Raw genomic sequence first — 16,190 nt, forward strand, 5'->3', positions numbered from 1 at the left:
GCGGAGGTTGCGGTGAGCCGGGATTGCGCCATTGCACTCCAGCCTGGGTAACAAGAGTGAAACTCCATCTCAAAAAAAAAAAAAAAACGAAATTATATGAAAAGTTATCTTTAGGGATAAAGTTGAAGAGATGAGCTAAAATGAATACTGAATTTATCAAGTTGTACTTTTTGGTCTTACAATGCAATGCCACTAAAATTGATATGTTTTAAAATCAGTGTATGCATTCAATATGACAGTGTTTTTTTTTTTTTTTTAACTCCTTGAATAACCTATTAAGTAATATCTTCAAATGTATGACATCTTAGAATCGGGACAATATAATATTGTAGGTCTTTTATAGATTATCTATTTGTATGGTCCTTGATCATTGCTAATATAAATTCTTGAGAGATGATTGTTGAGATTTGTGTACTTCATGAATTACTTGAAAATCTATGCAAAATTTTTGTGTAAGTTGTACTTTTATAAATAAAATTTATTTATAGGCACAAAGATAACATGTTTAATTAAAGTCCTACAAATCGAATTTTTTTTTTTTTTTTTTTTTTTTTTTTTTTTTTTTTTTTTTTTTTTTTTTTTTGAGACGGAGTTTCACTCTTGTTACCCAGGCTGGAGTGGTGCAATGGCTCGAACTCGGCTCACCGCAACCTCCGCCTCCTGGGTTCAAGCAATTCTCCTGCCTCAGCCTCTCGAATAGCTGGGACTACAGGCGTGCGCCAACATGCCCAGCTAATTTTTGTGTTTTCAGTAGAGATGGGGTTTTGCCATGTTGACCAGGATGGTCTCAATCTCTTGACCTCGTGATCCACCCGCCTCGGCCTCCCACAGTGCTGGGATTGTATAGGTGTGAGCTGCTGTGCCCAGCTGATTTTTTGTATAAGAACATTCTTAAAAAAGAAAGTGATTTTTTTTTGTAAGAACACGTTTTATATGACTATTCCCCTCCCAATTTATCTTTAAGTGTGTATTTTTAGACTCTAATGGAAAATACCCATTACCTAGTTCATTGGTCACACACAGTATATTTGTTTACTATCTCAATAGATTTGTTAGTTTAATTTCTGAAATTACCCAATTAAATGTTTTAAAGTCCAATGCTATTATGTGATTAATCATGCAAATGTACCTACTAAGTAAACTTCTTGTGGTTATGTTTTCCCCTTGTATTCTTTTAAAATAAAATTAAAAATAATAATTTGCCTTTGAAGACTATTTGATTTTGCATAAATATTCTTGTTGATTGCGTCTAACTTTGACTTTAACCCAGAGCAGGGGAAGTTTAAAGAGGCGTAATGAGGAAAACATATAGTAATATTTACTAATTGACCTAGATTTATATGCAGAAATAAAGTCTGGAGTATGTTTTTCTAATAATGTCATGTTTTGTTTTGTTTTGTTTTTGAGATGAAGTCTCCCTGTGTCGCCCAGGCTGGAGTGCAGTGGCTTGATCTTGACTCACTGCAACCTCTGCCTACTGGGTTCACGTGATTCTCCTGCTTTAGTCTCCTGAGTAGCTGGGATTACAGGAGCGTACCACCATGCCTGGCTAACTTTTGTATTTTTAGTAGAGACAGGGTTTCACCATGTTGGCCAGGCTGGTCTTGAACTCCTGACCTCAGGTGATCCACCCACCTTGGCCTCCCAAAGTGCTGGGATTACAGGTGTGAGCCACCATGCCCAGCCTAATAATGTCATTTCAAAATATATTCATTGATTTCACTACTTAACGTGACTACAGAATTAATGGTAGTATAGAAATGGGTAAACATTAGACTCATCAGTCTGAATCAACTAAATGTACAGCTTTTTTTTCTCACTATGCCAGTGTTTATAGATATTTTAGTGAACATGCAAGTTTGCTATGAAGCTATTTTAAAATACATTTATTTTATTCATTTTCCAGTAAAGCTGGAAAACATCCATCTGATCAGCAGCAGCTGATTCATTTTACCTTCTTTGACTTCTTTTTTTTTTTTTTTTTTTTTTTGTCTTTCTCTGTTGCTCATGCAGGAGTGCATTGTGATCTCGGTTTACTGCAACAACCTCCACCTCCTGGGTTCAAGTGATTCTTCTGCCTCAGCCTCCCGAGTAGCTGGGACTACAGGCACGTGCCACCATGCCTGGCTAATTTTTTGTAATTTTGATAGAGACAGGGTTTCACCATGTTAGCCAGGGTGGTTTCCATCTCCTGACCTCGTGATCCACCTGCCTTGGTCTCCCAAAGTGGTGGGATTACATGTGGTGGCATGAGCCACCACACCCGGCTCCTTCCTTGACTTCTATATTTATTTTCACATTTCATAGCCTGAAGTTATTAGTAAGAGAAAAGAGAAAACTGTCTTCCACTTCCATGAGAAAGATAAATTATTATACCACTTTATAACTTGGGAGGAACACTCTGTACTTATAGTAATCTATCCCACAAGATGATTAATTCTAGGAAGGAAAAGTATAAATTGTACATAGTACATTCCTGTTTAACTTGGAGTGTAGTTTACTAGTTTGGAGATAATTTCTGCATCACATTTTCTAAAACTGGAGCTAGAAGAGAAGGATAGTCTAATCCTAGGAAACTATTCTGAGAGCTTCTCATATATATCTTTATAGGCTCAGCCTTTTTCCTAATACTTAAATCTGTAAGATTATACAATGCTGATGATACCACAGCACTGAAATTTGCAGAACTTTCATGATTATTTAACAAAAGAAGTATAGTTTTTGATGAATGTATTTTATGTTTTGATTTTTAAAAAATAGTTAAACCATCAATTATGCATTTGATACTTTCAGGTAACTAGAATTGTGAGCTAAATAACACTTTGACCCCCAAATTGGAAAATAGCATCATCTTGGGAGAAGAGCTCATTGGTTTACCAATAGGATTGTCGAAACACGGATGGTGGGGGGTGGAACCTAAATTGTCTTTTTTTTAGATAAAAGAAAATCTTGCAGGGGTGCCAAAATAATTATAACAAGGTTATCTTTGGTACTAATAGGTCTCAGTGGTACTTTTGCTTTAGAATAATAAAGGTTAATCGACTCAGGATATAAATTAGAACAATTTTATACACACATTGCAATAATGTCTTAAATATTTTAAGGACCACCTGTAGAGCTGCGCCAAAGAAAAAAGCCAAAGTCATCAGAAAAAGAACCTGCCAAAGAAGAGGAAATCGATGACATTCCAATTCCTGAAAGAGCTCCAAAATGTAAGTTAGATAGACTTGGACTTTTTGTGCTACTACAAAAATAGTTATGATAGAAATTATATTTTATATTAATATTTTAAATATACATATTTTGAGATTAAGTATATGGTCAGCTTTCACTAGGTTTTGCTGGAGGACAACCCCTGAATCTCACTGGCTTATGACAAACATTTCTTTCTTTTTTTTTTTTTAATTTTTAAAATTTTAAAATATATTTTATTTTTTAAGTTGGGGTTTCACCATGTTGGTCAGGCTGGTCTTGAACTCCCGACCTCAGGTGATCCACCTACCTTGGCCTTTAAAGTGCTTGGATTATAGGCGTGAGCCACCATGCCCAGCCCGACAAACATTTATTTCTAATATTACATGTTGTGGCTGCAATTTGGCTGTCGTACTTTTATGTGTTGTGAAGGAACAGCCCCTATTTGGGAAACATTTTTCTTGTGACACAGGAAAAGAACAGGCAGAATCATGCAATACCTCTTAAAGTTTTTGCTGACCTGGCACACTGTCACTTGTACGTACCTTCATGGGCCCAAGCAAGTTATGTAATCAATCCAGATGATGGGGTGAGAAGTATGCTTTGACTATAGGGAAATGTTCCAGGTCACATGGTAGTGGGCAGAGATGTATAACCTTTTTACAGGGAAGGAGAAAATAGTTGTGAATAATAATATAGTTTACCATACCCTGTCCCTGTGATCATAAATATTTCCCTCTCTCAGACAAAATACATTTACTTCTGCCCACACCGTAAGTAAGACTCTGTCTTATGTAGTCACAGCCTTAATCTTGAACCCAAGGGCTTATCTACATTAGGACCAGCTATGACTCATGCTAATCCAGAGATCTATGAACTAAAAAGACAGGTTATCTGTTTTGTGTCAGGGGTTCCCAAGACCACCCCCTTGTTTGGTTATGAGGTAGAAGGACTCACAAATTTCAGAATGTAGTTGTATTTACAGCTATGATTTATTTTTGTTTGTATGTATGTATGCATGTATTTTTTATACAGAGTCTTGCCCTGTCACCCAGGCTGGAGTGCAGTGGCACGACCTCAGCTCCCTGCAGCCTCTGCCTTTGGGATGTCGAGGGGAACGGATCACCTGAGGTCATCTTGGCCAGGCCCATCTCTACTAAAAATACAAAATTAACCAGGTGTGGTGGTGCATGCCTGTAATCCCAGCTACTTGGGAGGCTGAGGCAGGAGAATCGCTTGAACCTGGGAGGCAGAGGTTGCCATGAGCCAAGATTACACGATTGTGCTCCAGCCTGGGCAACAAGAACAAAACTCCATCTCAAAAAAAACCCCACACTTGTATTGTATTGATGCTAATATTGGAGTTATTACATATAGTTTTTCAAACATTTAGAATATAATTCTTATTTATTAATATTTAGTTACTCCATTTAATACTAGTTTGCATAACAACACAATTGCAGCATGCTGTACAAACTATCATGTATTATAAAATGTTATGAAAATAACCAAAATTTTAGTTTAGCTAAAACAGAAAAAAGTTGATTTTTATTGTCAGTCATTCGGTAATAGAACACTGGGTTTTAGGCCTTTAGTCCTTATTTTATTTATTATGCTTATTATACTCAATGTCTGTGGCAGGACTGAATCACCTTGTGTATATAAAATCAAATGTGTCTTATGTTATTTCATTAAGAAGTAGTTACAGTCTGGTTGCAGTGGCTCACGCCTGTAATCTCAGAAATTTAGGAGACTAAAGTGGAAAGATCGCTTGAGACCAGGGGTTCAAGACCAGCCTGGGCAACATAGCAAGAAGCCTGTCTCTACAAAAATAAAATAAAATTTAAAAAAGAAGTAGTTTGTTTCCATGTATAACAGTTGTGTGTGATCTTTTAAAACATAATAATCAAAATTTATTGGGTTGTACATTTTAAATAGCTTTAGGTTTATAGTAAGTTAATCTTCAATAAAGAAAAAAATCATGAAAGAAAAAAAAAGTTCTGAATGAACCTGTACTTTTTTTTAGATATTGGGATATACATTCCTTTTGATTATGTTTTAATATTAATAGACTAATTTTTGCACCATCTTAACATTTTAATTTTTTAAAATTTTTATTTCTTTACCAGCACTCCCTCCCTAACATTTTTTTTTTTTAAGACAAGGTCTGGCTGTGTTGCCCAGGCTGGAGTGCAGTGGTGCGATCTTGGCTCACTACAACCTCTGCCCCCTGAGCTAAAGCAATTCTCCACCTTCAGCCTCTCAAGTAGCTGGGATTACAGGCACCTACCACCACACTGGCTAATTTTTTGTATTATTTGATGAGACATGATTTTACCATGTTACCCAGTCTGGTTTTGAACTCATGAGCTCAAGCAATCTGCTGGCCTCCGGAAGTGCTGGGGTTATAGGTGAGAGCCACCACACTTAGTCCCATCCTAACCATTTTTAAGTGTACTGTGTTAAGTATATTTATGTTGTGACACAGATCTTAGAACTTCTTCCTCCTGCAGAATATAGACTTTAATTTTTAAAATAATTTTAGATTTGCAGAAGAATTGAGCAGATATTCAGAGTTCCTATATTACAGTCTCCCACACATGGTGTTTCCCTTATTATTAACATTTTACATTAGTGTGGTACAATTTGTTAAACAATTAATGAAGCTATATTGATACGTTATTAAGATCATATGTTAGTCAGATATTCAGATTTCCTTAGTTTTCACCTAATGTCCTTTTTTTTTTTTTTGAGATGGAATCTTACTCTGTCCCCAGTCTGGAGTGCAGTGGCATGATCTCGGCTTACTGCAACCTCTACCTCCCAGGTTCAAGTGATTCTTGTGCCTCAGTCTCCCTAGTAGCTGGGATTACAGGTGTGTGCCACCACACCCAGCTCATTTTTGTATTTTAGTTTCACCATGTTGGCCAGGCTGGTCTCGAACCCCTTACCTCAAGTGATCCACCTGCCTTGGCCTCCCAAAGTGTCTCTGTGCCTGGCGCCTAATGTCTTTTTTCTCTCCTAGGATCCCATCCAAGACACTACATGACGCTTAGTTGTTATCTCTGTTAAGCTCCTCTTGGCTTTGATACTTTCCCAAGCTGTTTTGATATCCTTCACAGTTTGAAAGATACATTTGTAGGATATCCGTCTATTGGAATTTATCTGACGCTTTTCTCACAATTAGACTCGAGTTGTGGGTTTTGGGGACAAAGACCATAGAGGTAGAATGCCATTTTTAATCACATCATATCAAGGGTCCATACTACCTTTTGATTACTTTTAATATGTTTTTTCAGATGTATTATTTCAACGCTTTGCAAAGATTTTCATTGGCTGTCTTGCAGCAGTTACTAGTGGTATGATGTATGCTCTCTACTTATCAGCATACCATGAACGGAAATTCTGGTTTTCCAACAGGCAGGTAAGAAGAATGAATTTTGAGCATATGAAAGTTATTTTCCCAGGGAACCAGAATATGTGTATGAGAAGTATGACAAGTGCTGTCTTATTTATGGCTATTAGAAACAAAATGCTCCAGAAGCTCTTTTGAGGTTATAGTTACAGTATCAACCTTAAAATACTTAATAGTATATTTCATAGAATAAAACTATGAGGATGCTCCCCTTTGTGCAATTAATTTATCAGGGACTTTTGATGACAGTAAAATTTTATAGAGTTTAGTCAGCCTTTTCATAGTTTTGGTAGATAGTTCACATTTCAGAAACAATCTGTGGAAGTCTCAGTATTAAAATCTTTTAATTTTTAGGTCACATGATTCGAATGGTTTTGAGGGGGTTAAAAGTGATTAACAGGCATCATAGCATTAATTAAAATGTTGCCTCATATTACTGTGTGTAGTGTTTGGTTTTAAATCATTTATATTTCCAGATTCTTCAGTCACTATAGTTGTATTCATAATTTCATTATTTGACTTTTGAATAAGTTTGTTTGCAAAGTCCTCTTGGCTTTGTAGGGTTTTTAAATTTTTGAGCCCACACTGAGTTTTTTCTTGTTCTTATTTTTTAGTAAAGCTGACTGTTTTAAACTCATTGGTTTAATTAACACCATCAAGACATTTAACTGAGTAATTACTATGTCTGTCTTGATTTAGCTATTACTGTAACATATTTCCCTGAAAATGTTATACAGATTGACTAACTGCAGGTCTCAACAATGGATGTATTATAGAATCATCTAAGGAGCTTTCAAAGATAAGCTCCCTCTTAGATTCTTAGGTAGGGGCAGAGGGACAGGCTATGATCAGTATGTGGATACATACTTTCAGGTGATTATGTTGTAGGCAGAACTGAGAATAATCAAAGCTTTGAAAATTAGAAGGCCTTCATCAAGAACTTTGTTTTACAAAGCTTTGTGTATGGGCCAGGAGCATTGGCAGAACCTGGAAGCCTTTTCAGAATCATAGACTCTTAGACCCCACTTTAAAATCAGAATCTACATTTTAATATGGTCTCCAGATATTTCATATACCTGGTAGATTTGAGAAGCGCTGATTGAGAGTTTACATCTTTGAAATGTTAAAAACAAATGTTTGCATTCATAAAAAAAAAAATTTTAAGTAATTTATTTAGGTCAGTAAGCTCTTAGTTCATTCAGACTGCTGTAACAAAGTACCATAAGCTGAGTGGTTTATAAACAACAGAAATTTATTTCTCACAGTTCTGGAGGGTGATAAGTCCAAGATCAAGGCATGGGCAAATTTGGTGTCTGGTGAGGGCTCACTTCCTGGTTTATAGCGGAGATCATCTTGTTGTATCCTCACATGGCAGAAGGAGCAAGTGATCTCTGTGGGGCCTCTTTTATAAGGAAATTAATCCCGTTCACAAGGGAACTGCCCTCATGACCTTAATCACCTCCCAGATATCCCACTTCCAAATATCTTGTTAGGGGACACATATATTCAGACCATAGCAAGCTCAAGGTGGGAAAAATAAATCTGGAAAGACTTCGTCTTGGAGATTCACAATATATAAGATATATTGAAACTCTGAAAAGTCTTATAATTTAACTTTGCTTCATCTAGTCTTTCTCAAAACTTTTTTTTTTTTTTGAGACGGAGTTTCACTCTTGTTACCCAGGTTGGAGTGCAATGGCGCGATCTCGGCTCACCGCAACCTCCGCCTCCTGGGTTCAGGCAATTCACCTGCCTCAACCTCCTGCGTAGCTGGGATTACAGGCATGTGCCACCATGCCCAGCTAATGTTTTATATATATTTTTTTAGTAGAGGCGGGGTTTCACCATGTTGACCAGGATGGTCTCGATCTCTTGACCTCGTGATCCACCTGCCTCGGCCTCCCAAAGTGCTGGGATTACAGGCTTGAGCCACCGCGCCCGGCTCTCAAAACTTATTTAACCGAAGAATTCTTTTTTGGTAACATCCATTAACATTTTAGGAAGTAAGTTCTATTGATCAAACTTTGTGAAAATTGCTCTAACTGATAATATATTTTGTTTTTGTATTACTTGATACATATTATGCATAAAAATAATTCATTTGATTTTAAAAGATTATAGATTCATAAAATTTTGATTCAGTCTAAAAAGCACAAGGCCTCCTAATGTTATTTTTACTATTATATTCTTAGTTCTAATTAGCCTGATTGTAGGAATTTTAAGACTTGCTGTACCTCTGGAAGTTCATTTGAAGAGCACTGATTAAGTATCTGCCGCTCTTGCAGTGTACTAAAGACTTGCTGTTCTGGATACATAGAGATGTGGAACAGTAATAGAAAATATGACATTCTCCTTAAACTTGTCTTTTTATGGATTTCTAACACTTCAGCTGTCATTTGTTATTGCCCGTTTCACTATTCTTGCTATTCTTAGGTCATGTCTTCAGGTTTTCCTTCTAGATTTTCTTTATATTTGATGGCTTGTGATTTACAATTCATTTTAAGCCCAAGTGTTTCATTAAAATTATTGCCAGACTACTAAAAAAAATTAAGTTCCTCATTAATGGGGCCACTAGTAATTAAGGAAAATTCAAACATGTCTTTGAATAAAAGGATAAATATTATTAACATGTTAATGTGGAAGGTGAGAAGGGAAACAGAAGATTGAGGCTGAAATTTATTTTATTATTATTTATTGAGACAGAGTCTCACTCTGTGGCCCAGGCTAGAGTGCAGTGGTGCGATCTGGGCTCACTGCAACCTCTCGCTCCCAGGTTCAAGCGATTCTCCAGCCTCTCGAGTAGCTGGGATTATAGGCGTGCACCATTGTGCCTGGCTAATTTTGATATTTTTAGTAGAGACAGGGTTTCACCATGTTGACCAGGCTGGTCTCGAACTCCTGACCTCAAGTGTTTTGCCTGCCTTGGTCTCCCAAAGTGCTGGAATTACAGGTGTGAGCCACCACACTGGGCCAGAGGCCAAAATTTAAAACTTTAAATAATCCAGCCTGGGCAACGTTGAGACTCCCTTCATTAAAACAAAAACAAAAATATGCCCGTTATGTACCTATGGTCCTAGCTATTGGGTCGGCTGAGGTGAGAGGATCATTTGAGGTTCCAGTGAGTCATGATTGTGCCTCTGCACTCCAGCCTAGGTAGCAGAGAGCAACTCCATCTCTTAAAAAACAAAAAAATTAAATTTTAAATAATGATTTCATTTTCTTTTAGGAGCTTGAACGGGAAATCACGTTTCAGGGTGACAGTGCCATTTATTACTCCTATTATAAAGATATGTTAAAGGCACCTTCATTTGAAAGAGGTATGATAATCACAGTTATATTTTTAATAACAATATTTTTCTTTTTTTCTTGTTTTTTTTCCAAGACGGAGTCCTGCTCTGTTGCCCAGGCTGGAGTGCAGTGGCGTGATCTCGGCTCACTGCAACCTCCGCCTCCTGGGTTCAAGCAATTCTTCTGCCTCAGCTTCCCGAGAAGCTGGGATTACAGGCACATACTAACATGCCCGGCTAATTTTTGTATTCTTAGTAGAGACGGGGTTTTACAATGTTGGCCAGGCTGGTCTCAAACTCTTGACCTCATGATCCACCCGCCTTGGCCTCCTAAAGTGCAGGATTATAGGCGTGAGCCACAGTGCCCAGCCTTAATAACAGTATTTTTCTTAAATAAAACATTGTTCTTATCCATTAGAACCTTTCTTCCTCCTTTCATTTTTACTTGACATGTAATAATTGTACATATTTATGGGAAGTGATGTTTTGATATTGTACACAATGTGTAATGATTAAATCATGGTAGTTAGCATATCCATCACATTGGACATATATCACTTCTTTGTGTTATGAGCATCCAAAATCAACTCTCAGCTTTTTGAAAAGATACACTAAATTGTTGTTAACCATATTCATTCTATAGTACTACAGAACACTAGACATTATTCTTCCTGTCTATCTGTAATTTTGTATCCATTAACCAAACTCTCCCTATCCTCCCCTCCCCTCTACTCTTCCCAGCCTCTAGTAACCTCTGTTTTAGTATACTGGGACATTTCAATGTGGGGATTTGTCTCAGAATATAGATATTTCTCTTTTTTGTGCTAAATTTTTAAAAATTGGGAAAATGCAGCATGGAGTATCCTGTTTGGAATCTTTCTTGATAACAATATTAAATATTTAATGAGTAATGAATGATATGTTTGTTTAATTACTGTAAAGCAGAGTAATCTGGAGAAAAATCTTTCTGTCTTTAGGTGTTTATGAACTGACACACAATAACAAAACTGTATCTCTGAAGACTATAAATGCAGTGCAGCAAATGTCTCTATATCCGGAACTTATTGCTAGCGTTTTATATCAAGCCACTGGTAGCAATGTATGTATTTTTCTTTTGACCCTAATATTTATTTTCTCATGTATTCATGAATCCTCAGATGATTTGATGCCATCTTACTATCTTGTTCTTTTTCTGTTTTTTTCACATAGGAGATTATTGAGCCAGTGTATTTCTATATTGGCATTGTTTTTGGATTGCAAGGAATATATGTTACTGCTTTATTTGTTACAAGTTGGCTTATGAGTGGAACATGGCTAGCAGGAATGCTTACTGTTGCATGGTTCATTATTAACAGGTAAGAAAGCTGTTTTAATTGGTTTTTAAAAACTTTTTGTGGCTGTAGTAGTCAGAATTCTGAAAATGCCTCCCCTCCCCAAGATTCCCCACTCTAATCCCCAGAACCTATGAATATGATGCGATGTCATTCCCATGATTATGATATGTTACCTAGCACATTCGACAGATTGGAAAGATTACCCTGTGGGCCTAGTCTAACGACAAGAGCCCTTAAAAGCGAAGTGCTTTCTCCAGCCTGTGTAGAAGGAGAGGTCAGAGAGATATGAAGTATGAGAAGGATTTTCTGCACCATTGCAGACATGATGCAAGGAGAAAATGGATTCTGCTAATAGTCAATGAGATTGTAAGAGGACTACAGGCCCCTGATGGAAACTGTAGCCCTGGCCGATGCCTTGATTTTAGCTTAAGGATACTGAGCAGAGCATCCAGCCATAATCTGCTGGCCTTTGTCAGATAATACATTTGTGTTGTTTTATGCCACTACATGTAAAAGTTGAGACATAATATGCTAGCATATTTTTTTGGATCTTTTTATTTATTCATCTTAATCCTTAGAATCTGAATTTTGGGTGGTCTTCTAGGTGAATGTGTGTGTGTATGCATCTATGTATTTGTATATGTATTTTTTACCAAAATCAGATATATTTACAATATTACTTTTTTATGCTGCTTTCTGTATTCATCACTGCCTTTCCATTTCAGTAACTTTTTATCTTATCTAATACCCAGACCTTATTACAGTTTTTGGTTTTCCTGGTTGACCCCAAAATATATATATATATATTTTTTGAGAAGGAATCTTGCTCTGTCGCCCAGGCTGGAGTACAGTGGTGCAATCTCGGCTCACTGTGACCTCTACCTCCTAGGTTCAAACAATTCTACTGTCTTAGCCTCCGAAGTAGCTGGGACTACAGGCATGTGCCACCAGGCCTGGCTAATATTTTGTATTTTTAGTAAAGATGGGATTTCACCGTGTTAGCCAGGATGGTCTTGATCTCCTGACCTCATCATCCGACTGCCTCGGCCTCCCAAAGTGTTGGGATTACAGGCATGAGCCACCGCGCCTGGCCCAAAATACTCTATATAGTGGATCTATCCAAACCAGGATTTAATCCAGGACTACATAGTGCATCTGGTTGCTAGGTTCCTTAATACTCTGTAAATTTAGCATAGTCCCCATTTCTGTGGTAATGGCTTATTGGAGAGACTAAGTCTTGTTACATCCTGTAGTGCCATTTAGCATTTACCTTTATCTCCTGTGTTCCTGTAATCTGGAATTTATATGTAAAGGCTTGATGGGTTCAAGATAAGCAATTCTGGTTGAAATATATGGTAGATTATATATTTTTCATGTTCTGTGACCATAGAAGTTATATTTAATTGCTTAGCCTCTAGTGAAGCTGAGATTGACTACTGATTTGGGAGAATGGCAGTCTGATCTCTCCAATGAATAGTTATGTTTTTCTCTAATAACTGGAGAATAATCTTTGTGGTGTTTTTTAGCACCAAATGAATGTCTTTTTTACTATTAAGCATTTACCTAACAGTTGTAACACCAGCTTATAACCTTTGCCTTAAAGTAGTAATTTTATTAGGGTTTATAAAATGAAATTTTTCTATTTTCATTAGCTACATTCTTCATTCTTCAAAAGCAGAATTTTTCCTCATTAACCAGGGCTTTTTGGTTACCTTCAAATTTAGTCACTATTAGAAAGTGAGGACAAATGCTTAATTTCAGTTTACCTATTTGTAAATAAGAGTTTAATTTAATAGCTTTCTCAGATAGTGACAAAAACCTTTTTTTTGTGTGTCCTCTTTTTTAGTATCTTTCTGTACTTACGGATTTTTATTGATTCATTTTAATTGATTTCATTGATTCAGTCCATTATGATCAATGTTCTTTTGTTGCTCAAATTGTCACAACTTTGGTTAATAGAAGTACCTTTCAGGCTGGCTCCTGAGTTCTTTTGACACAGCTTTGTTAATTTTTGAAAACTTTCTTGTTTTCTGGGTCAATAAGGTGAGTAGGTTTGCACGTTCGCCGCAGAAGATTTGTAAATAGCCATTTCTCATTGGAGCTTTGGTTCCTTTTGGTCTAGAATGGAATTAGAAAATCCAATCTGGCAACTAGGAGGACAAGATGATTTTTTGTTATGTCAGAAAGTGCCTGTTAGAGAATATTTTGAGTTGCTATTTACTTTTCTAGAATTCTATTAGGATTAGAAAGACAAAGTTATAATAGTACTCATAGACTAGGTTTAGAAAGTCTTATATTTTATTTATTTATATTTTTACTTTTGTTATTGAGGGAGGGTCTTACTCTGTTGTCCAGGCTGGAGTGCAGTGGTGTGATCTTGGCTTACTGCAACCTCTGCCTCATAGGTTCAATCAGTTCTCCAGCCTCAGCCTCCCCAGTAGCTGGAACTACAGGCACATGCCACCATGCCTGGCTAACTTTTATATTTTTTGGTAGAGTCAGGGTTTCACTGTGTTGGCCAGGCTGGTCTCAAACTCCTGATCTCAGGTGATCTGCCTGCCTTGGCCTCCCAAAGTGCAGAGATTACAGGCATGAGCCACCATGCCCCACCAAAAGTCTTATATTTTACAGTGAAATGGGGCCAGGTGCAGTGGTTCACACCTATGATTCTCACACTTTGGGAGGCCCAGGTGGGAAGATCACATGAGACCTGGAGTTTGAGACCAGTCTGGGCAACATAGTGAGACCTCATCATCTCTACTAAAAAAAAAAAAAAAAAAATAGCCAGGCTTGGTGGTATGTGCCTGCAATCCCAGATACTGGGGAAGTTGGGCAGGAGGATCAGTTAAGCCTGAGACTTCAGTGAGCTGTTGACTGTACCACTACACTCCAGCCTGGATGACACAGAGAGACCCTGTCTCAAAAACAAATGAATGAATGAAATGATATTTAATGCAAGTGATTATTATATTGTCTAAAATATAGACTTTCTAAAAGGATTGCTTTCATGCCTGTAATCTGAGCACTTTGGGAGGTTGAGGTGGGTGGATCACTTGAGGTCAGGAGTTCAAGACCAGCCTGGCCAACATGGTGAAACCCCGTCTCCACTAAAAATTAGCCAGATGTGGTGGTGGGCGCTTGTAGTCCCAGCTACTCGGGAGGCTGAGGCAGGAGAATTGCTTGAACTTGAGAGGTGGAGGCTGCAGTGAGCTGAGATCATGCCACTGCACTCCAGCCGGGGTGATAGAGCGAGAGTCTGTCTCAAAATAAATAAATAAAAATAAAAGGATTGCTTTTTTGATTCTGTGATGTGTTAGTTATTGCTGCGTAACAAATCACCTGAAATACAGCAGCTTAAAACAACAAACATCAGCTAGGCGAGGTGGTGGCTCATGCCTGTAACCCAGCACTTTGGGAGGCTGAAGTGGGTAGATCACAAGGTCAGGAGTTCAAGGCTAGTCTGGCCAACATGGTGAAACCCAATCTCTACTAAAAATACAAAAGTTAGCCTGGCGTGGTGGCAGGCACCTGTAGTTCCAGCTACTCGGGAGGCTGAGGCAGGAGAATCACTTGAACCTGGGAGGCAGAGGTTGCAGTGAGCTGAGATCACGCCACTGTACTCCAGCCTGGGTGAGAGTGAGACGCCATCTCAAACAACAATAGCGGTGACAAACATTTCACATATTTCTGAGGGTCCCAAATCCCAAGAGGTTTAGATCAGTGGTTCTAGCCCAGGGTCTGTCATAAAGTTTCAGTTATGATGTTGACTTGTACTGTGTCATCTGAAGGCCTTCCTGGACTGAATCTTCTGCTTCCAAGCTCACTCACGTGGCTGTTTACCAGAGGCCTCCATACCTTACTGGCTTTTGGCCAGGGAGGCCTTAATTTCTTACATATAGGCCTCTCCGTAGCGCAGTGTACAACTTGGCAGCTGGTCTCCCTTACAGTTAATGATCCAAGAGAGTGTGAGAGAGTGCGCCACAATGGAAGCCAGATTATCTGCTATAACCCAGTGTTAGAAATGATAATACATCACTCTGCCATATCTTCTCAGTCACTCAGACCCCTGGTACAGTGTGGGAGGTGACAACACAGGGTACTAATACCAGGAGACAGGGACTGTCTTGGAGACTGGCTACCACATTCAATGAACTTTGCTATTAATTTCATTTAATCCCTATATCTGTCTTCATATTCAAAGAGGAAAAGATACCTTCTCATGTAAACATAATGGCCTTAAAGAATAAGATTCTCTTATACCACTTAAACTAGATGAGTGAAAAAAAAAAACAAAAGAATAAGACTCTCTTTAGAGATCTTAGTGAGAATTGTAAGAAATGAAATAAACAGAAGTCTGACTGCCTTATTTAGTGTCACTGATGTATTGCTGGAGTGGATGTTAAATAGAAAAATTGACCTGGTATATTCTGCTCAAATGTGTTTTTTGGCAATTGAAATGTTCTTAATAGCTAAGTTTTAAAAAATATGTTTTTTTGCTTTTTGTTTATATTTTATTGGTATGTATCTTATACTACAAAATACATTTTAATGCCATGAAAGAATATGCTATCTCTTTGTTCATCAGCTTTATAGCTTATATTTACATCTGACTTCTTAGAAAAGTATAAAAAGGTATTAAAGTCATTCTGTTATATTATGATTATTAGTGTTCTTAATGATATTTTGTGTTCGTTAACACTGGAAGGGGAAAGCAGGATTATATGTTTGCTCAAACTAAAAGGTGTAGGTATACTAGAAAATTCAAAGACATTTCAGGAAACGGCATTGTACAGATAGTAGTAGGGGGGGAAATCAGAGGTGAGTGACTCCCTTTGAAGACTTGCCACCAAAATGGACTAATAGAGTCCAGGCTCCACATACAAACAATGTGGAAATTGTTTTTTCCCCGCTGATCTTCTCATCTACAAATACATACCTGGGTTTCACTTTCTTTCTTTTTTT

General features: G+C 37.6%; 1 protein-coding gene across 2 annotated transcripts in view; it reads left to right on the forward strand.

The window, feature by feature from the left end:
* Positions 1–16,190, forward strand: part of DPY19L4 (dpy-19 like 4) — a 71,768-nt gene that overhangs the window by 4,044 nt on the left and 51,534 nt on the right. Inside the window, exons 2-6 of one of the 2 annotated variants that reach the window (XM_017538120.2) lie at positions 3,105–3,212; positions 6,492–6,616; positions 9,834–9,924; positions 10,872–10,993; positions 11,104–11,249. In XM_017538120.2, coding sequence (XP_017393609.1) covers positions 3,105–3,212; positions 6,492–6,616; positions 9,834–9,924; positions 10,872–10,993; positions 11,104–11,249 — 592 coding nt within the window. Of the gene's footprint in view, positions 1–3,104; positions 3,213–6,491; positions 6,617–9,833; positions 9,925–10,871; positions 10,994–11,103; positions 11,250–16,190 lie in introns of those variants that run through there. The other variant, XM_037741876.1, reaches the window with a different exon arrangement.

This window comes from Cebus imitator, unplaced genomic scaffold (assembly GCF_001604975.1).
Source record: "Cebus imitator isolate Cc_AM_T3 unplaced genomic scaffold, Cebus_imitator-1.0 Scaffold109, whole genome shotgun sequence".
Taxonomy (NCBI): Eukaryota; Metazoa; Chordata; class Mammalia; order Primates; family Cebidae; genus Cebus; species Cebus imitator.